Source organism: Meriones unguiculatus, chromosome 8 (genome assembly GCF_030254825.1).
Source record: "Meriones unguiculatus strain TT.TT164.6M chromosome 8, Bangor_MerUng_6.1, whole genome shotgun sequence".
Classification (NCBI taxonomy): Eukaryota; Metazoa; Chordata; class Mammalia; order Rodentia; family Muridae; genus Meriones; species Meriones unguiculatus.
Window position 1 is genome coordinate 16981359 of NC_083356.1, and position 20572 is coordinate 17001930.

General features: G+C 52.1%; 1 protein-coding gene across 2 annotated transcripts in view; it reads right to left on the bottom strand.

Annotated features, from left to right (window-relative positions):
• Fbln1 (fibulin 1) overlaps positions 1–20360 on the bottom strand; it is a 71000-nt gene extending 50640 nt beyond the window's left edge. For both annotated transcript variants that reach the window (XM_021630872.2, XM_021630873.2), the window contains exons 1-6: positions 20193–20360; positions 9061–9166; positions 6376–6505; positions 3886–4075; positions 1555–1611; positions 286–387 (exon numbers count right to left, since the gene is read on the bottom strand). In XM_021630872.2, coding sequence (XP_021486547.1) covers positions 286–387; positions 1555–1611; positions 3886–4075; positions 6376–6505; positions 9061–9166; positions 20193–20271 — 664 coding nt within the window. In that variant the 5' untranslated portion in view covers positions 20272–20360. The remainder of the gene's footprint in view (positions 1–285; positions 388–1554; positions 1612–3885; positions 4076–6375; positions 6506–9060; positions 9167–20192) is intronic.
• Positions 20361–20572: the final 212 nt, after the last annotated feature.

The following is a 20572-nucleotide window of genomic DNA, read 5'->3' on the forward strand; positions in this document are numbered from 1 at the left end:
TCCCACAAAGGAGGCAGCAGCATCCCCACCTCCTAGACAAGGGGAGAGGATGGAGGACCCACCCAATGCCTCACAGTAGATCCTGAATCCAGGACCCAGGTGAACCCCAGTGCAGCCCTTTCCCCACACCAGTGTCTGTATTGTTCTAGAAGAATGCCCAGGAGCCTCAACGTCAGGCAGCACTGGCCAGCAGGTCCCGGCTGCCCTCCAGGAGTGGGGCCAAGGTTGTTCCATGCGGGCCTCCAGCAGGGGTCCCAAGCACAGCGACCAGCCCTCGGGTGTTACCTTCACAGGAGACACCATCCGACTGCAGCTGGTAGCCCACAAAGCAAGAGCAGGCCACCTCGTCCCCAGTGTCTCGGCACTGCTGCTTACAGGGCCCGCCACCTGCAACCAGAATGATTGGGGGCTAATGAACGCGCTGAGAGACCTTCAGAGACCCTCCCCAGGGTGCCCCGACACAGAAGACAGGCCCCCTGATGTCACCGCATGTGGTCCTTAGGACACTCCCAGGCCTTGGCTCGGGCCATCTCTGGGGCTACAGAAAGCAGCAGAGGTCTGACAAGTTAGGTAACACGTTCTGCCTCTGTGGTTAGAGTGGGCCCCAAGAGGTCTACTGCTCACTCACAACAGGAGACCCGGAGGGGCCAGGCTCCACCTGGAGGCCAACCTCTACCAGAGTCCATGCAACTCTCAAGCCTTCCCAGCTGCCCATTCCCACTAACACTGGGCCACGCCCAGGTGCCGCCACAACTGTGGGTACAGCCTCTTCCTGCCTGGCACTTCCCCTATGACCCACGCTCCCTGCCGAGCAGACATAGGGATAGTTTAAGTGTCACCCCACGGGGATGGGCCTGTGCCTACAGCTTTTTCCTTTGCCACTGCTGGGCTACCAGGCGCCCACAGGCTTTACCATCCCGGCTAATGTATCTACCTAAATTGCACACCGGCTGTCACTCTCCCAGAAATCACCTGTGGCCACCCAGAGCTTTCTGGAGCTCGCTCTCTCTCTCTCTCTCCCCCTCTTGGCCTCAGTGCTGACTAACACTGTATACTGATTCCATCATTCTGTGATTAAGCTGCCTCTATAACTAATGCCCAGCCGCAGAGCGAGCCCTTGTGCGGAACTGAAACAGGCCGGCCAGGCTAGATGTCCTGGCATGCTCCTGAAGGAAAAACAGTTTAATCAGGAAAAGCAGAGCTGCAAGCCCACTCTGACTTAAGTGCAAAGGTCTAAAGAGACACAACTCCAAAGGGACAACTGGGGCTCCGGGAACACAAAGGCAAGAGACAGCCACTCTTCCTGGAGCATCTCAGCCCTGGAGAAGCGCCACCATGAGCTTGCTGGTGCTAGAGTACTTACAGCAGTCCTGTGTCTTGTAAGCCACCGTCTCCCACAGGCCCCCAACTCGGAGCACTTGGGGACGGAGAAAGACAGGGCTCCACCAGGGCCACAAGGTCGGAAGTGCTTTCCAGCTGAGTCTTGTGTCAACACTGTCCCCTGCGCTTTCTTAGCTACCTACCAAAGGGCTCCCACAGGTCTCAATGCCTCACCTCGACAGCGGTCATTCAGGTATGGGTCTTCTTGTTCCTCGTCATCAGGAAGCTTGGCTAGGAGCAGAGAGATGAGACAAGGTCATGCGAGCAGCATCTCATCTTAGGAGGATACGTCCCTTCTCCTCCTGTCAGCATCGAGCAGAAGACCCGTTTGTACCCTCTGCCTTCTTTCACCTTTATTAAATGTGCCTTCCCTTGAAGGGGCAGCTAAGCTTTTAGATGATCTCCTGAAACACGGCCTGAACTGGATATCGGAGTCTATGAGCATAAAGGTCGAGAGAGGTGAGACTGAGACAAAATTCCCAGCAAGCAGAGGGGTGGGATGCCTGCACCTTCCTAGTGCAACCCATCCATATGGCTCAGAAACTCACAATGTAAGTGAGACCTGATTAAAGAACCAGGAGGTCTGGGATGCAAGGAAGACTCAGTGGTTAAAAAACACGTTCTTGCAGAGGACCTGGGTTCAGTTCCTAGCGCCCACAATTGGCACACAACCACCAGTTCCAGGGGTTCCAACGCCCTCCTCTGACCTCTAAGAGCATTCTTCTGGCCTGGGAGGGCACATGATATACATATGTGGAGGAAACACTCATACGCATATAAATAAATAGATTGAAAAGAAGAAGAGGAAGAGGAAGCAGAAGAACCAGAAGCAAAAGAAGAAGAAACAAAAGAAGAAGAGGAGGAGGAGGAAGAGGAGGAAGAAGAAGATCATACATCACAGAACCATGCCCCTTAGGGCTTCAGGTACATCTGGCTGTGGAAAGTGGGGACAGGTGAATCTGGTCAACAAAAGCTTTAAAATCACAGGGAGCTGCTTTGGGGTCCCACATCCCTCTGAGGAAGAGCCTGCTACTTGAACACAGATGCACCCAGCCACTGGCCCACACTGGACTCAAAAAGCCAAGTTGTCCCTCCTTCACCGTTCATCATGTGACCTTAAAGATCAAGGTCCTCAAAGGAGAATCAGATTAAAGGGCAACTGGGCTGTCACCAGGGCAAGGAGAGTTCTCAAAGGCAAGACACTTGTGGAGCCAGAAGCCTGCAGGACGCTTGGTACTCTTCCAGTCACACAGCCATGATGGTCAGCCTCACGTGGCAACTTAATGGAATGTCATTATAAAGGCACCTTTTGTGAGAAGAGGTTAATGTTTAAATCCATGGAATCTGATTGACATGAGCAGACAGTCCCTCCGGAATGTTCAGTGAGCCTCACCTAACCAGCTGGAGGCCCTAAGGGATGGAGGGTGAGGAAGAGAATTCTGGCAGCTGAAGGCCTTTGGACTTTAGTCACATCAGCTTTTCCCTGGGGCTCTGGCTCAGAGGCCTGCCCTCCAACCCTCCAACCCCAGTCACACAATTCCCTCTACACAGCCATCGTTGGTATCCATGGGGATTGGTGCCGGGACACTGGAGGGCATTAAAACCCACAGACAAGAAGCTGGAGTGGTGGCTCAGCAGTTAAAGAGCATGTGCTATTTCTGCAGAGGACCCAGGTTTGGTCCCAACATCCATACGGTGGCTCACGGCCATCTGTAACTACAGTGCCACAAGCTCCAACGCCCTCTTCTGGCTTCCACTGACACTGCATGCATATGGTGCAGAGACGTAAATGCAGACAAAACACTCATACACATAAAATAAAAATAAATTCATTGTTTTACAATTCAGACATTCAAGTCTCTTACATAAAATACCGTAACATCTGTCCATAATCTATGCACATGCCTCTGTGCCTTTGCTCGTCTCTAGCTTATTTTTAACAACTAATGTAATATCAATGCTATATAAATAGTTGTTATTCTGCTCAGGGAAATGACAAGAAAAAAATGTCTGTGTACACTCACTACAGACTCCAGATCTCTTCTCCAACACTTTGAGCATGTGGCGTGTGCGCATGCGTGTACAGGTGCTGCAGCCATGCGTGCACACGTGGAGGTTTCCAGGCCAACATCTGCTGTCCTCTCCTATGCTGTCATCTTTTTCTTTGAGACAGGGTCCCTCACTGGACTGACAGCCACACTGGCTGTCCCGTGAGTTCTAGGGATGGCCCTGTCTGCTCTACACCCCAAGCCCTGGGTCAAAAAGATGCATACTGCTTGGTGGGGCTTGTTTGTGGGTGCTGGGCAATCCAAATTCAGGCTTTCATGTGTACATTTTATCCACTGAGCCATCTCCCAGCCCTCTTTCCTCTAACATATTTAATCCATCATTGGTGGAAACCCAGAAATGTGATACCCACAGAAAGGGTAAGCCAACCATGTCGTAGAGACAGACAGCCTGGAGGATGCTAACATACTGCTTCACACTGGAAGGGAGGGGAGTTACCTGCAGCAGACACCACCCGAAGGTCCTGAAGGTCCCCACCATCGCCTCGGGGTAAGTCTGAACTCTCTTGTCCCTTCACGCAGCAGGCACGGAATACCAACCCACACTGGTAGTTTATCATGAGGTTGGGCTCACAGGTCTGGCCTCGGGTCTGGGCGGCCCTTCCCAGCATGCAACAGTGGCAGCACCTCTGTGAAGAGAGAGATTCCAGACTGGGAACTGAGGGTTGTACAAGTGGCTCTTTGGGCCCCACAAGAACCTTAGGGACACACCTCTGACACCCCTCTTGTCTACAGTCTCAGGAAAGCAAGAAAATATCTGATATGGGTAATTTATCTAACTATTAGAAGTATGTCAGAAAGCATGCTGGGCCGCTCCAAGCCTCCTGGGTCTGTTTTGAAAGGAACCTACAAGGTCTGGCACCTAGAAAGACTCCACTTCCCTGCCCAGTTCTGCTGCATGACTACCGTGGTGGTTTGAATGAAAACAGCCCCCATAGGCCCATTAGGGAGTGGCAACTCCTATTAGGAGGTGTGGCCTTGTTGGAGTAGGTGTGGCTTTGTTGGAGGAAGTGTGTCACTAGGGGTAGCTTTGAGATCTCATAGGCTCAAGCCAGGCCCAGTGTCTCACTCTCTTCCTGCTGTCTGCCAACACAGACGAAGGACTCTCAGCTCTTCTCCAGCACCAAATCTGCCTGTGTGCTCCCACACTTCCCTCCATGATGATAACAGACTAAACCTCTGAACGGTAAGGTAGCCCCCATTAAATGCCTTCCTCTAGAGGAGTTGGTGCAGTCATGGCGTTTCTTCACAGCAATAAAACCCTAAGACAACTACCCCCTTGGACATCCCTTTCCCGACCAGCAACCCCCAGCCCAGCCCATCCATCTTGAGGAGAAGGGAACAGACCAGTGCCCCCAAGGGTCTGCTCTGTGTACAAGGTCTCAACTGCCTGCCAGAAGAGTGGGTGCACACTCTCAACCCCAAGGGTCAGACCCTAGAGCCTCAAGGTCCCCAGCAAGGCATGAGGCTTGGCCACTGCCTCTCACTGAGACCCCATGACCCAAAAGTTAGACCTGTGCCCTAACCCAGATCCTGGGGTAAGCGCGTGTGCGCGTGCAAGCGCGCGCGCGTGCGCACACACACACACACACACACACACACACACACACACAACACTGGCTCAGTCCTTCTAAAGACAAAGAATTTCCAGAAAGCTCCCAGCCAGAAGCTTTGCTTCAGCACCTGTGGAGGCTGAGGGGGCCCTCTCCATGTCACTGTACCCACTCTGATACCCCAAAGAGCCGCTGTGAGCTCACCCTCCTCTGGGGTGTGAGTAATCTTTTCCAGAAACACACACTTCATTAATTCAGCCAGGTAATCTGTTCCCGATCTTGCTAGAATGTTCTAATACTTCACACCTCTTTCCTCAAATCTAGGGCCGGGGCTCAGCTGTCTACAATGTTAAGGCACACAATGTTAAGAACCCAGCCGTACCCAGGGAGGTGGTCACTGTACGCCCAAAGTCCTGGCTCACAAACCCCTTAACCAGGTCACTCACTCTAGCCCTGCCTAGCTCCCCATGTCAGAGCCTTCCCCCCTGTCCCCACAAAGGCCTGATGGCTGTGGCAGGCCATGGCTGTCAAGGCAGAGCTCGGGACCCAGGAGCAGTATCTGCCTGTATGCAGACACTCTTATCCACCCTCCCCAAATCCAGACTGTAATCGGATTTTCACTCCTTGATTCCACTACCACCTTTTTGGAAGGGACAGGTGGTGTCCCAGGAAGCCACAGTCATCACCATTTCTTGCAGTCACCCAGAAGGGCACCGGCTTTTCTCCTGAGGAGATGAGCCATGACCATTGGTCTATTTGTGTTTGAGCCTGGAGATGTTGTAGTCAGCTCCTATGCGCACACAGGAGAGCCTTCCATAGCCATGGCAAACTACAACCTGGCCCAGACCTGGGGTCCCAGGAGCAGTCAGGAAAGAGATCCCACTGCTTATCTGATTATATTCTATGAAGAATCCCCTCTGAGTCCTTGACAAGGCTGTTGAGAGGCCATTGGAGTATAAGACTCTCTGAACTCCAATGTCTTCTACAGAATGGTTACAGAAGTCCCGTGTTATTAGGCCCTAGTGTGGCCCTGCTGTGAGTCAGTGCCTCAGTTTACCCAGAGAGCAGAGAAGTATCGGGGCCTCCTAGGCAGTAGGGGAATGCCTATTCTGAACTGAGAGGATTCTGAAAGGCCCAGAAAACCCCTGCTCTGACTTCTATCTAAAGACTGGGACAGAGCGATCCTCAGGCTCTTCTTGTTTCCCTAGGGTGGAGCTGGGCCGTCACCATCTTGACCAGTCTGGAAGTCAGGCTGGTCAGGCTTACCCACTAAATGAGAAGGGGAGGATACCTGAGCGGCCTGCTGTTCACAGGGCAAGGTGGGAAAGGATGGACAGGGAGAATGGCGGCCTTGTGTGGCCCTCAGCCTTACTCACCTTTATGAATAAGGTCTCCAGGCTACTGTTGTGGTGCTTGGCGCAGCCATCTGGCTCGCTGGCCAGGTTGATGCCTGTGGCACAGTGCATCTCCTCCAGCTGGTTGTGGCAACACTGCTCCTGGATCATCCTGTGGGCAGAGCAGTAGCTGTGCCAGGACTCTCTGGTGGAGCCAAGCTCAGAACAGAGGCCCAAGGAGACAGGTGATGTCCTCTGGGGAATCCCCACACCCCAGCTCCCACAGGAAGAGAGACCCAGTGTCTAGCCTACAGGAAGCACTTGGCAGGCGTTTCGTTAGAAAGACCAAATGCAGCATGGTGTCTGTGGTGGGAGCAGAGACACCCAACTCTGAGCACAGAGAGAGCCTTTGCCAAGGCCAGTTAGAGAATGTTCTTACCTGTTCACATAAACAAAGCAGTCTGCTGCAGACTCTAGGCTCTGCCCTCCCCTCCTTCCACCCAGCTCAGTTCTTCTAAACCTCACCTCTGTCTTCCAGGCTCAGAGAGGAAGTTTCAGAGGATCTTTTGACACAGTTTATTGAAGGACCCAGTGTGGAAGATAGCAGCAACCAGATGTCTGAGCCTCCCGCCACCCACAGTCTTGGCTACGAAAAACTCTTCAGAAAACAGGGGCTCAGGTAGAACTTGAATCTGCCAGAATCTATTCCTCAGACTCAAACACATCTCAGAGGCCAGAAAACCAGCCCTGAAGGCAACAGGGGAGGAAGGGTGTCACAACATGGCTCTCATCCAGACCAAAGAAACCTAAAGCCAGAGCCAGCAAGGGCAGAAACAGCCACTTACCCTGAGCTGTCTGTAAGACAAGCCAGGGCCTCCCGGTCTCCCTCTGCCTGTGGAGAACTGCCCTGGCCAGTCCTTCTTGTACCCGGGGCTCAGAAGTGTGAACCCGGCTTGCCATATCTCTCTAGAGCCACCCTCCAGATCTGGGATAATGCGTCTACAGTTGTGCCATTAATTTCACATCTACTTTACTGGAACTGTAGATGAGAGGCATTTCACTAAATACCTAGGATGCTAATGAGAAAGTAACAAGCACTACTGTGATGATTTGAATGAGAATGGCCCAAAAAGGCTCATATATATTTGAATATTTGGTCCCCAGTGGGTGGAACTGTTTGGGAAGGGTTAGGGGTTGTGGCCTTGTTGGAGGCAGACTCTAACTGGACTCTATCATGGGCCATACCTGCCTGGAACTGTAAATCCAATGAGAACAGCCCCAACAGACTCATATATATTTATTCATATATATTTACTCATATACATTCCCCAGTTGGACCAAATATCATGAGCCCTAACTCCCTGGAACTGTAAACCCAATTAAAAGTGTTCTTTTATACGTTGCCTTGGCCATGTTGTCTTGTCACAGCAATAGAAAGTAACTAAGCCAACAGTAAAGATGAGGAGACGTGGGCTGTGTGAATTGTCCATGGCTGGTGGGAAGGAAACACGGACAGCTTTTTGGGAAACAGCACAGAGTTCCCCAAAGAGCTAAAAACAGATCTGTCATGGGATCCAGCTATCCCAATCAAGAGAATCTGGAGCCGGGTCTCCAACCGGGGGCTGCCTGCCCAAGTTTATACAGTGCCATTTGCGACAGCCAAAATGTAGAAGGAACCTAAATGTGAGCGGAAGGACAAATGGGTGAGCAAAATCATGTGATATAATGTGACTCTGTCTCAAAACAGGGCCCAGTGCCAAGTGAGACAAGCCAGTCCCACAGGGACACAGAAGTCAAATTCATAGGCAGGAAGTTGATGAGGTAGGCAGGATTTGAGGGTATGTGGGGCCAGAAGTTCCATTTTGCAAGACTGTAAGGGTCTGGGAGCTGGACAATATGCATAAGCCTTCACAAAGGATCAAAACAGTGAGTTTTATGTGTATCTTCCACAATTTGCAAAGTCTGCAGCTCTGCTTTGTCCTAATCAACCGTGAAGGCTCCAAGAACGAAAGTCAAATGGCCTGGTCCCCACAAGCCCTCGGGGGCACAGACAAAAACTCTGCCCTGATGAGAAGGGTACCTGGAGAACTGGCTTCTAAAATCTGCTCTCCCTTCATGGCTGCTGTTGCTAAGCAGGGACAGGTACTTTCACCTCAATGAGCCCATTCCTCACCTGCTAGACTGGGCAGTGTCACCATGTCACTGTTCAGTAGTATCACATTGGCCCACGAGCTCATGGGCACACTATTGCTCTAAGGTTATAAGCCCCACCCATTTCCATAACTGTAACCCCTCCAGTGCCTGAGAACCATCCCCCACACCTCCCACAGATGGTCCCCAACTTTGTATAAAAGGTCCCAGGCACCAGTAGCTTAGCAGACGATATGTAACAAGCCAGGCTGATGTTGGCAGAAACCTAACTCCCCAGCCTCTACCCTTTTATTTGGGAAACTGACTTGCCCAGAGTTAGACAGCTGTGGCAGACGGGGGCTGAATACCTGGATCGTCTTACTTTTCAGACCAGGGAAAGCAACAGATGCCCCAGTGAGCACAGGGCAGCCCAGGGCAATGAATCAAGCTCTGTGTGAAGGGCTCAGAAGCAGAAAGGAAAGAGAAGCAGATGGAGGGAGGCAGGTTCTCCTCTCCACATCTCAGACATCTGGCACACACTGTCCTTCCTCCCACTTGCCTTTAGATGGGCATGCGCTGTCAAACAGTGGCCCTTACCTGCACTCCTTGGATTCTGAGGTATACGGCAGCGAGCAGTCCTTGTGCTGGCTGGCCATTTGATTTCCCTCTGTACAGCAAGCCTCCATGGAGATGTCTGCATTCACTGTGTAGGGAAGAGAACAAGCAGACGGGTGACCTGCTTGGTACCTCCTCCCCAGCCACATCATCGGGTTGCCCGCTTCCTGCAGCCCCAACTATAACATCAGGCCAAGTCTGGAGGGGCAGTGAGTGCACACAGAACCCTCTCAATCACTCTGTAAACCAGTGCTTACACTGCCTATCACCTCCCTACTGCTGGCCCACTCAGCTAGTCTTACCGGCTGGGGCTCCCATCTCAGAACCCTTCACACTTGGGCTCATCTCACGGCCTCCAATGTTCCATTTATCTGATGCACTCCCCCAGCCAGAGATCCTGATGGTGAGTCTGCCCCTTGTCCTCTTATACTTTGGCAAAAACTGACCATGGAGGCAAAGAGCTGAGATAAAGAGTTAGGTAGAAGGCTGAGGCAGGGGGATTTCTGCAAGTCTGGGTTCAAGACTGGACCCTAAGATACATAGCAAACCCACTTTCCTCCTCCCCAGAAAAACAAACAAAAATAGGAGCAAGAGTCAGGGGAAGGGCACAGCTCTGGAGCCAAATAAACTTGGGTCTCCAGTGCTGGAACTTTCTCTTTGTGACCCCAGCTAGGCCACTTCACCCCTGTGACCCACAGTTTATGAGACCTCTACATTGTCTGTAGGAAGGCAGGGCAGGGTGATGAGGTTCTGAACAGTGGCATGGCAGCTTGGGAGGGATGCCTGCTGTCACCTGTGAAAGGGGAGCCTCTGCCAGGCCTGGGTGTAGAACTCCCTGGGCACGGTGGGTGGGCGGGCAGTGAGTCCTCTGCTGCAGGGAGGCTTCTAGTGTGTTTTAAAATTGATGCCTGCCAGGGAACCTTAGTTAGACACTGAACCTTGTGCTAGCAAGACAATCGGATGTTAAACTTTCAGGCAGTCTGGAAACTTGGAATGTCCTTGGAATGTGACTCAAATGTCCTTCAGCAGGGTGTCCCAGACCTGATCCTTGCAGAGAAAAGCTGGCTGAAAGCTGTTGGTGGGGTGGGGGGTCAGCTCATCCTCCTTGGGCTTGAGGTGTCTTATAAGTCAGAGGAAAGTGCCTGCATGGCCACTCAGAGAGCAAGAAGAGATAGGTAGAGACCACAGCCAGGCTGGACAATGGCCAGAGGGGAAGAGAGTGTCCCTGCTGCCCTGGGGTCGAAGACCTTTGCAAATGAGGTCCCACTCAGACCCCAGGTCCTGTCCCCCTAAGCTCTGAGCCTCACACTGCCCTCTCAAGCCCAGCACATAGTATTAAAGGCGTTAGTGGCGCAACTGAGCAGCTGCACCCCCTTCCTGCCCTGTTTGCCCTGCCAGGTTATACAGATTGCTTCTGACTTTGCTCTCCCAGGAAGGAATCCCAGCAGAACAGCTGGAAGGAAACATGAAGATTTAGAAATCCTATTCTAAGATTTATTATTGTCTTATTCTAGGACAATTGCCTGGGGTGCACACAGCAGATAACTCCCTGAGAAGCACTCTAAAGGCCCAGTCCTGTGACTAAATAAATAGCGAGCACAAAGGGATTGCCAAGCACGGCCCGTGTCAGCTGGAGCTGATTGGCCCAAGCTCACGGGCTCCCTGGGATGGAGGTGGAACTGTCTATCTGAAGATGTGCTAGGGGCCCCAGCCCAATAGGAATGGAGCCCAAGAGGGCCCATGCTAGTCTATAAGGGCTTACAGCAGCTCGAGACGCTGAATGAGGGCAGTGGAGGAGGCTGGCATGGGCACGCCAGGGTCTGAGCTACTGCCCTGGCTTCCCCTTCTGGACGCATTCCTGCAGCAGCTGAGCCTCCAGGTGCTCATCTGGGGAGGGGTCGGTGCCACCACCCTGCAGTTATGTGAAGTCCACTTGGGTTCTTCCCACTTCCGCTCCCCCATCCCACAGTCACTAGTCTCTTTCAGATACCCTAAGCGTCCTGCCACCAAATGGTCATAGCAAGGAAGGGATTCAGACTCCAGACGGAGCTAGGAACTGAGGCTGAACCGAGTCACTACCACCAACAAAAACAATGCTAAAGTGTCCCCCGTCCCCACCAGAGCTACACTTCACTAACCGAAAGCAGCATGTGGCCAGCTCTGCCCAGGACTTGGCCGACTCCGAGGCCCTGCAAGGTACATAGGCGGTCCCTAAAGTCAAATTCCTAGACAAGGCCAGAAGATGACTCAGCGTAATGATGACTGCACCAAACCTGAAGGCCCAGGTTCAGTCCCTGAGACTCACATGGTAGAAGGAAAGAAGAGGTTCCTGTAAGTGCTGACCTCCACTCATGTGCCACTGCACAGAACACCCATGTAGATAGATAGATAGATGGATAGATAGATAGATAGATAGATAGACAGTTAGATAAATAGATAGATATAGACAGATAGATAAACATTTTTAAATGTTAAAATTATAGACAGAAACAGGTGTTTGGCAGGGGCATTTAATAGGTATGGAATTACTGTCTGGGAAGATGAGAAAGTTCTAGTAAATGGGAGTGACATTTGCACAGCAGCGTGAATTCTCTTATGGGCCCTGCTGACTACACACCTGAGAGTGAGGAGGGTGAATTTAATGTGACATACATTTCACCGCGATGAACGTTTTGCCTGCACTTATGTCTGTGCATCCCATAATAATGTAGCACCGAAGGAGGCCGGAAGAGACATCAGCTCCCCTTGAACTGGAGTAATAGACAGTTGTGAGCTGCCATGTGGGTGCTGGGAAGGAAACCTAGGTCCTCTGTGAAAGCAGGAAGCGCTCTTTAACTGCTGAGACTGAAGGCTCAGCTCCCCTCTGGTGCCTGCTGCGCGAGGAACCTCAACTCAAGCCAAACGCAGGGCTTTGATGCAGAAAAGAATTTCAAGACCGGGCAGAGCTGAGCTTCGATAAAGTGTACTTTTTTAAGTACCTGGTTTAAGTAGAAGGCTTAAGAGAAAGAGAGGTGCTCAGATAGACAGACAAGCCACACCCAAGCACATAGGTATGGGCTCCTCAGACGAGTCTGGGAACATAAAATGTACCCAAATGTGGGTGTGGGCTCCCAGAGGGAGAGTGAAAGATCACCAATTTCTCAAAGTTCATTTATCATTTCTGTAGGTTTTGAAGTTAACTCTCTTCAAAGGCTTGTTATGAAACCTAAAAGATGACCAGAGGGCCACCAGGATCACAAGTGTTGACAAGGTAGAAAAGTCTAGACCACGGGTAAGTAGGCAGGTAGGAGAGCTACGCTATAACCTCCCGACTTCACTTGAGATTCCTAGGCTCATCCTGGGAGAAGGAAGACACTGCCCTGGCCTTCAGCCTGGTTCATCTCACTTTAACATAAAGCAGTGGTTCTCAACCTTCCCAATGCTGCGACCCTTTAATGCAGTTTCTCGTGTTGTGGTGACCCCTCCCCCCCACAAAATTACTAAGTTACTAACTCATAACTGTAATCTTGCTACTGTTAGGACTTATAATGTAAATATCTAACATGCAGGCTATCTAACCTGAGACCCACAAAGGGGTCTTGGACCCACAGCTTGAGAAGCACTGATACATAAAAGTCTCTGTAAATGAAAGGAGTATTATTTAACTGCACGTGCTGGGATTCTCGATTCTTGGGCTTCAGTCAGATTCTGGAGTGAGGGACTCCCCTCCTTCCCATGTCCCCACAAGCTCTCTCTTTCTATTCTGCTTCCAGGGCATCACCACTGTCTCTGTGCAGCCAGCAGCCAGCAGCAGCTCAAAGTCTGGCAATTAACTCACCCCGCTCCCTGAGTGAGCCAATCCAGAACCTTCTCTCACTCCAGTCCTGGTTGTCTGTCTTTTCTGAGAAGAAATGCCTCCTGTCAACTAGTTTTAACTCTGTCATCTGACTGTGTGACAGGACCCATAAGCAATTAGTATAAACCAAGATCAAACTGTCTTGCAATATATGGCTGACTTTCATTCAGTCAAAGTGTCCAAAGGCAAGCAAGCAACACTGTGAATCAAAAGTCTCATCCTCTATCAGGAGGTGGTGGTGCACGCTTTTAAACCCAACACTTGGGAGGCAGAGGCAGACAGATCTCTGTAAGTTCAAGAACAGCCTGGTCTACAGAGACAGTGAGAGTTCTGCAACTACATAGAGAAACCCTGTCTCAAACAAACAAACAAACAAACAAAAACAAACAAAAAGTGTCATCTTCCACGGGGCTGGAGGGACGGCTCAGCAGTTAAGAGCACTGACTGTTCTTGCAGAGGACCAGGGTTTGATTCCCAGCACACAGATGACTTACAACACTCTGTAACCATCCAGGAGCTGGGGACCAGCTTGAGTGACATGAAACACCACCTAGAAAGAAGGTGACACCGCACAGCCTCAGACAAACTGTTGTTTCTCTCTAACCAGTTCTTCAACCTGTTGTGTGGGGATGGGGAGGTGAAGGAGGATGAAACAGAATCTTCAAAATCGAATGAATAGGACAGTTATTCTCACCACCTGGTGGCCCAGATCCCTCTTTCAGAAGATGGCACCAACCCACAGAACTACTGTGGCAGTGGGGAGGCGGCATCAGGCCAACTTTCTTCCAGGTGAGTTAAGACTTCCATGGGGCTGGGAGATGGCTTTGTCAGTAAAGTGCTTTCCATTCAATCTGGGTGGACCTGAGCTTGAGCTCTAGAACCCACACAAAAAGCTAAACACAGTGCCATGCATTTGTAATCCCAGTACCGGGGAGGCGGAGGCAGGAGGATTATTAAGACTTGCTGGACAGCCAGCCTAGCCTAACAGTGGTGAACCTCGGGTCCCAGTGAAAGGCCTTGTCCCAAAAGCAGGGTGGGGCTGGAGAGATGACCCAGCAGTGACATTTGCTGCAATTCCAGGGGACCCGAGTTCGGTTCCCAACATTCAGGCTGAGCAGCTCTCAACCCTCTGTAACTCTGGTGCCAGAGAATCCCACACCCTTTTCTGGCCTCTGAGGGCACCTGTATATGCATGGCATACACACACACACACACACACACACACACATTAAATTACATTAAAAACCAAGGTAGACAGCTCCTAAGGAGCAATACTCCAGAGGCTAACCTCTGGACTTCCCACACATGGACACCTACACACACCCACAAGTAAGTAAACCATAAAGCTGACAGGTATCAACAGCATGCTACATATGTCCCAGTATGCAGAGGCCCACCATTTAGAGGGAAACAGTAGAACCCACCCTTGATGCATAACACTAGATCTGGGTCTCAGTTTCTTTGACTGTATGCTGTATGGAGAAATGGCCCCAGCCCCTGCCCCGCCTCCTCCTGCCCATGTGTTCGGCCCTAGGCTGCTAGAGTCACAGAGGAAGCAAAGGTGCTTCCCAAAGAGCCATCTTACCAAAACCATTTTCCTTCTGAGACTGGCCTTCCAAAACTCAGGGTGTTAAATGTCCTCTACTTCTACAGAGTAAGTGGGGGTAGGAAATCCCAGATGACAAATTATTGGATTTCTGTGAGAGAGGGAGTACAGGAAGGACCAATAGTGAGGCTAGCCTCAATTGACTCCCTGGGGTTCTGATCAAGCTCAGGCCCTCAGAGAATGCGGAGGGCCCTGGTGTTCCTTAATGGGTGGGATCTTGGGCCTGCTCCCTAGAGCCTCCATAGCTCACACCTACAAGCAAAGATCCTGCCCACTGCCCCAGTCACTGCCTTCTCTAAAATACAGCAGAAGTGGGGAACCCTCCAGGGACCTGGGACCAGGGACGAAGAAGCCAGAACTGCCGTGAAATGCTATCTTCAGAGACCCAACCAAACAGAGTACACATGTCCAGTACCTGTCACAGACAGCACAAGAATCTGAGGTAGAGAAGCAGCCAGGAGGAGGCAGCAGAAGAGAAGGAGCTCGCGTAATGCAAAGCTAGGAAGGTGAATTCTCTTCCCCCTGAAGCTCCCTGGAGCAGGTCCAACCCAGGCAGCCATCTGGTGTGCCAAGCCTAGCACGCCCCGGGCCATCCCTTCTCCTGGCCCCTCTGGAGCATCCTACCCACCCTGAGGTTCTCTTGAGCTTCCAGGAGCCATCTCCCCTTGGTTTCCTTCACCTCTCTGGCCAGCTGTCATGTGTCCTCACACCTGGCCTTTAGAAGTTGCAGCCGGGTGGTCCTGGGCCAATGTACTCCTGCCAAGAGCTCTTCCTTCAGGGACTCCTAACCACCCTCAACTCGCTCGAACATGCAGGCTCACCGCAGATCTGTTTCCTGTCTTGCACAGTCTCTTTGTTCTCTTACGTTCCCAGCACTTAGCACAAATGATTATACTTGAACTTAACACCTGGAGGGCGGGGTGGGGGGCAGGCCGTGTTTCACTCTGTACTTTGTCCCAGCACTATGCAACAGCCATCACTTGATGTCTGTGAATAAACATATGATCTCGTGAGACCCTTGCAACTCTATATGGACTGTCAGGAGGGAGAGATCTGGACATAAAAAGCAGAGGTCGGCTGGACCTCTACCCAGCTCAGCTTCTAAAGCTCCCAGATCCACCATAAAAGCCCAGGGAAAGCCCCATCCCCTCCCTGAAGCTGGAGTTAAGAAAATGGAGTGTTAACTGGAGAAAGTGAGGCCGCTGAGCATCTTTTTTTAGGATTGAAATGTTCAGCTGCCAGGGATCCTTGGTCTAAGCATCCTCCTGTACAATGGGACAATGACAGTCTCCTCTGTGAGGAAGTATCTGAGGTACAAAAGGGCCTATAGGTGAAGGGGGGGCAGGGCTAGTCTCAAGAATCCATGTTGTCGAGGGAGAAGAGTGTTGCCCGGCCACTCTCAGCCAGACTACAGGCAGCACTGACTCCTAGTTATGGAATTCTCCCAAGAGACTTTTAAGCCAAAAAGAAAGGCAAGACTTCACCCATACGGCAAAACTCAGTCTATCTTAACTCCAGTAGGCGACAAGACTGAAAGGAAAGAGGCCCAGGAAAAATACTGGAACACCTACACCAGAGGCCGTCAAGATTATGTCAGCTTCTGGATAAAACCCACTTCAGCTAGCCTAAGGGCCCAGAACAACATTAGGCAGAGTGAAGCAGACTGACTCGGAGGAATACAGGCTTGGGCTCACCCACCGTCTTTCAGAACTGAGCCTAGCTGCTTCCTCCTTCCTTTGGGGCTGGAATGTCCCGTATATACCTCCTGGAAGCATACAGACCATTGAAGTAATGTACCAGTTCCACCACACACCCAGCCTTACTCAAGACCAGCCTGGGACAGAAGGAGGTGAGGCCTATCCAGCTTCGAAAACAGCCCTGCTTGCCCTGAGTAGGGCAGATGCCTCACCCAGATGTCGGCAAAGTCCCTTTCCTTGCCCCCTAGTTTGTTACATGGCCACAGCTGAGATCGTTTCAAAGAAACTGGGCCCACACGGGATATGTCAAAGCAGCTATTAATCAAATTGTTATGATCTGATATTTCACAAAAGGAAAAATTTTTTGTTGGATAAAATGCACCTGGGAAGGGGGAGCAGAAACGATGACTGAGAGGTTAAAAGCACTAGGTTCTCTTGCCCAGGATGTGGGTTTGGTTCCCAGAATCCATATGGCAGCTCACAACTATCTGTAACTCCAGTACCAGGGGATCCGATGCCCTCTTCTGGCCTCCTCCAGCACTGCACATACATGGTGCACACACACACAGGCAAAACCCTCATATAGATAAAATTTTAAAGTGAATAAACCTTAAAAAACAAAGCAAAACAAAAGACAAAAAGCCCGTTGGCAGAATTTCATGTGTCTTCTGAGAACGGCTTCCTAAAATGTTACCTGCAGAGTTGTCCATCCATTATACTTTCTGCTTAGGTTGCGGGGCCTTCAGGGAGTTGCAAGCAGGGGGCCGCCCTAGACACAAGTGTAGGGCAGAGCCCCTGTAAGTTCCTGGGTATCTCATTGTGGTGGTTTGAGAAGAATGGCCCCCGTAGCCCATACTTAGTTACCAGTTGGTGGAGCAGTTTGGGAAGGATTAAGATGTGTGTGGCCTTATTGGAGGAGTGTCACTGGGGGTGAGCTTTGAGATTTCAAAAGCCTATACCATTCCCAGTTAGCTTTTTCTATCCGCCTCATGCTTGTCGATTAAATGTAAGCTCTCAGCTGCTTCTCCAGCACCATGCCTGCCTGCCTGCCTGCCCACTGCCACACTTCACACCATGACAACCATGGACTCTCATCCTCTGCAGCCTTGATCCCCCAAATTCAATGCTTTCTTTTATAATTTGCCTCAGTTATGGCGTTTTGTCACGGCAATTGCAAAGCGATTAAGATGACGCTCATGTTTTCTTCTGCCAGCAGGACTTCGCTTAGGCTCTTCCTTCTGCCAGGATTGCACACTTTCCTCCCAGCCCTACCCACACCTTCAAGTGAATGGCACGATGAGTTCTCTTCTGGCAGACCGTGGTTGCACACTGCCTCCTCCAGAAAGTCTCCGCGGACTCTGCTAGAAGGGCTTGGCTCATTTATATGGATCTCCTGGAAGCTATGAACCACATGAAGGGAAAGGTCTGTCTCATTCCCTGCCACATCCGGCAAAGCTCAGTGTCTGATGCTGAGCTTGTCCCTCGGCAGCTATTCAGTGAATAACCTTCACCTCCAGGGGCTGCAGTCTGGGGCTTTACTGCAGCTCCTTCAGGAAGAGTTTGGAGTTCAATCTTAGCACAGCTTTCTGAGCATGAAGCACGAACAAGAATGACGCAGCGACAGTTCTGCTGCTACTCAGTTCTGGGTTCTCTTCCTTAACCCTTAAGGCAACCTATCAAGTCGGAATCTGTTATCTTGTTTTACACACAGGGAACCACCCTGTGTGTAAATCTCACTGGATTTTTCTATAGTAGGAAAACTGGTTTCCAAAGCAAGAGATACCCAGGTAGCCTGATGATTGAGCTGGTCTGGGTTCCCCGACCTCTGCCCTCCACAGTACAGTGTGGGGGATGGGGGGACACGGGGACACAGGGAGGGATACATGCAACTCAAGAGTTAGGAAGTCTAAGTGCTGGGTCTCAGTGCTGCCCCCAGGACTCTCCCAACCCCCAGGCTCATCTTCCAGCCTCTAGCCTCCACCTCCTGACTGGGAAACTTCCAGGAGCTCAGCTCACAGCCACATGTTTCTGCCAAGTACTCTTTCTTTCTCTCTCTGCCTTTGTTCTCCCTCCCAACAGGACTTTCTTTTAATCAGTCGGAAACTGCAAGCTGGAGCCAGAGGCCAAGAAAGCCTTGGAGAAAACACAACTGTTTCTCCCAACACCTCCCCCTCCCCAAACCCTCAGCTGGCTCTGAAGCAGCCAAGTCCAACAGGACAGATCAGTCACAGGACAACCATGGGCTGACTCTGTCCCTTGGCAAGACAGATCTGCATATTGTTGGCCACAGAGCCCGCTGGTAAGCCAAATGAATGGCAGCCGATTAGCAACAGGGTACACTGCCTGTCGGTCTCCTCCAAGGTCCTTTTCAGATGGCAACCTTCCTGCCAATCCCACAGTTCTCTGGGGCCTGAGATCAGGGTCACCCGGCCTTACAGGGCTACAAGCTGCGGGAAGGAGTCAAGCAGTTCCAAACCCTTTTCGAAAACCACACCAGACAGAACTGGTCAAATTCAAGGCAGCTCCCCCAGCAAGACACAACATGGGTCCCAGGATGTCCTGTTCTGGCAGGCTTCAGGTTGAAGCTTTTTTATGAAGAATGATGCTCTGAGTGGAACCAGGTTAGCAAGCGTGGGTACTCACCCTCAGCTGTGGGCACCAAACCTCTCTACCTCTTTCTTCATCTGCACAATGTGGAGGTGCCACAGGCCCCTGCCATTTGCAACAGCGTGCCTTCCCCCTATATCAAAAGTCCTCTCTGCTTTTAACTCTCCCCGGCAGTGACTCAGACCCTTTCTCTGGCTTACACCCACCTCACCGTCTCTGGCCCAAGCACAATCTCCTCCAAAAGGCCTCCATGCGCTCTTAGGGGCTGCAAAGCTCTTGGCACTAACAGAGGGCTATGAATCCCACCCTGTCTCCTACACTGAGAAAGGGACCCAAGATGTGCCAAGGCTGTGGCCAGTGCCCAGAACAGCTAGAACTCCTCCAGGTCAGAACTAGCCAAGCCAGTCCATTCTCCCTCCCCTCTGCCTCTCTAAGACTCCAGGCCAGCAGTTATCTACAACCCTTGGTGACCTTTTGACCAGGAGGGTAGCTATCAGAGAATCCAAAAGAGACTAAGCTAACCCCGGGGATAAAGAATAAGAGGTTGCAAGGGTGGCGTGGAGCCGGGCACCCCTGCAGAAGCAAAGACTCCAGGAGGGCTAGGCTTGGCTGAAGGCCCTTAGGTCCCCAGAGGCACAGAGGTTAAAGGTCAGAGATTTACAGCCCCACAACTTCTCTGAGGTGAAGTGCTTGCCCAGCCCCCACCCCACCCGGGGCTTTGAGGAGCACAGACTGAGAAAAGCACAGCCTGGGTGGACCTTAGCCCACTCTAAGTTTCCTGTATTGGGGAAGTGGTTCAGGGCCACCAGTCTGCTGGAAGGCACTCCGGTGGCTCTGGAAGGAGGAGGTGGCCAACTCCCAAGCCTTCGAGATGTTCCTGTATTTCCTCTTTTCTTTCTGCCCCATCCCTGAACAACTTAACTGCCCCTGCCCTCCTGTCTCAGTTTGCTCAGGAGCAAAACGAGTGCAGCAGCTCCCCCTCCACCACTCCCCCCACCGCACCCGAGGATAGGGGCTGGAGGCGGTGGGAAAAGACCCGCTAAAGCTGCTTTTCAGAGAGAGCACTTCCCACCCCCACGGCCCAACGGGCGCTCTTCGAGCTGTCTGTACCAGCAGAGAATGCAGCTGTGAGAAGCCATTGCAGGATCTGTTTGGATGGTGAAAGTATTGAAAAAAAGTCCCCCTAGCGAGGAGGGCATTGGGGCCGAGTCGGAAGTATTGTTGGGGAGAAGTCACAGCTCTGGGGACTGTACGATGACCCCCCCGGGGCGCAGCGCGCGCTCCGGAGCATCGGCAACTGCAAACTTCCAGGGAGCGCGAGGCCAGGGTGGGGAACTAAAGTGGGGCCGTGGGCCCGGGGCGCCCCTACCTCGGGCCGCCAGCAGCGAGAGGCTGCTGAGCAGCAGCAGCGGCAGCGGGACGAGGCGCGACGGCGCGGGGCGCTCCATGGGGCCGATGGGCGCGGGCGACGGACAAAGGCGCGGCGGGCAGCGGCGGCACGCTCTGGCCGGGCCTGGGCAGCCAACGCGAGGCTCCTGCGCGCCTCGTTCAATTATCCCGCCCGGAGGAGGCGAGGCGGGGGCGGGGCCCGCGGGGACCCTCCCTCCAGCACTGCGTCGCCGGGGCACGCCGCCACACAGCCTCTCCCGCAGGGACGCACGCAAAGCGGTGAGGTTCCCCTCACCACCCACCCAGGCGCGGTGCCCCCGCCGGCTTACAGAGGACCCAGACCCTGCGGGGTTCGGACTT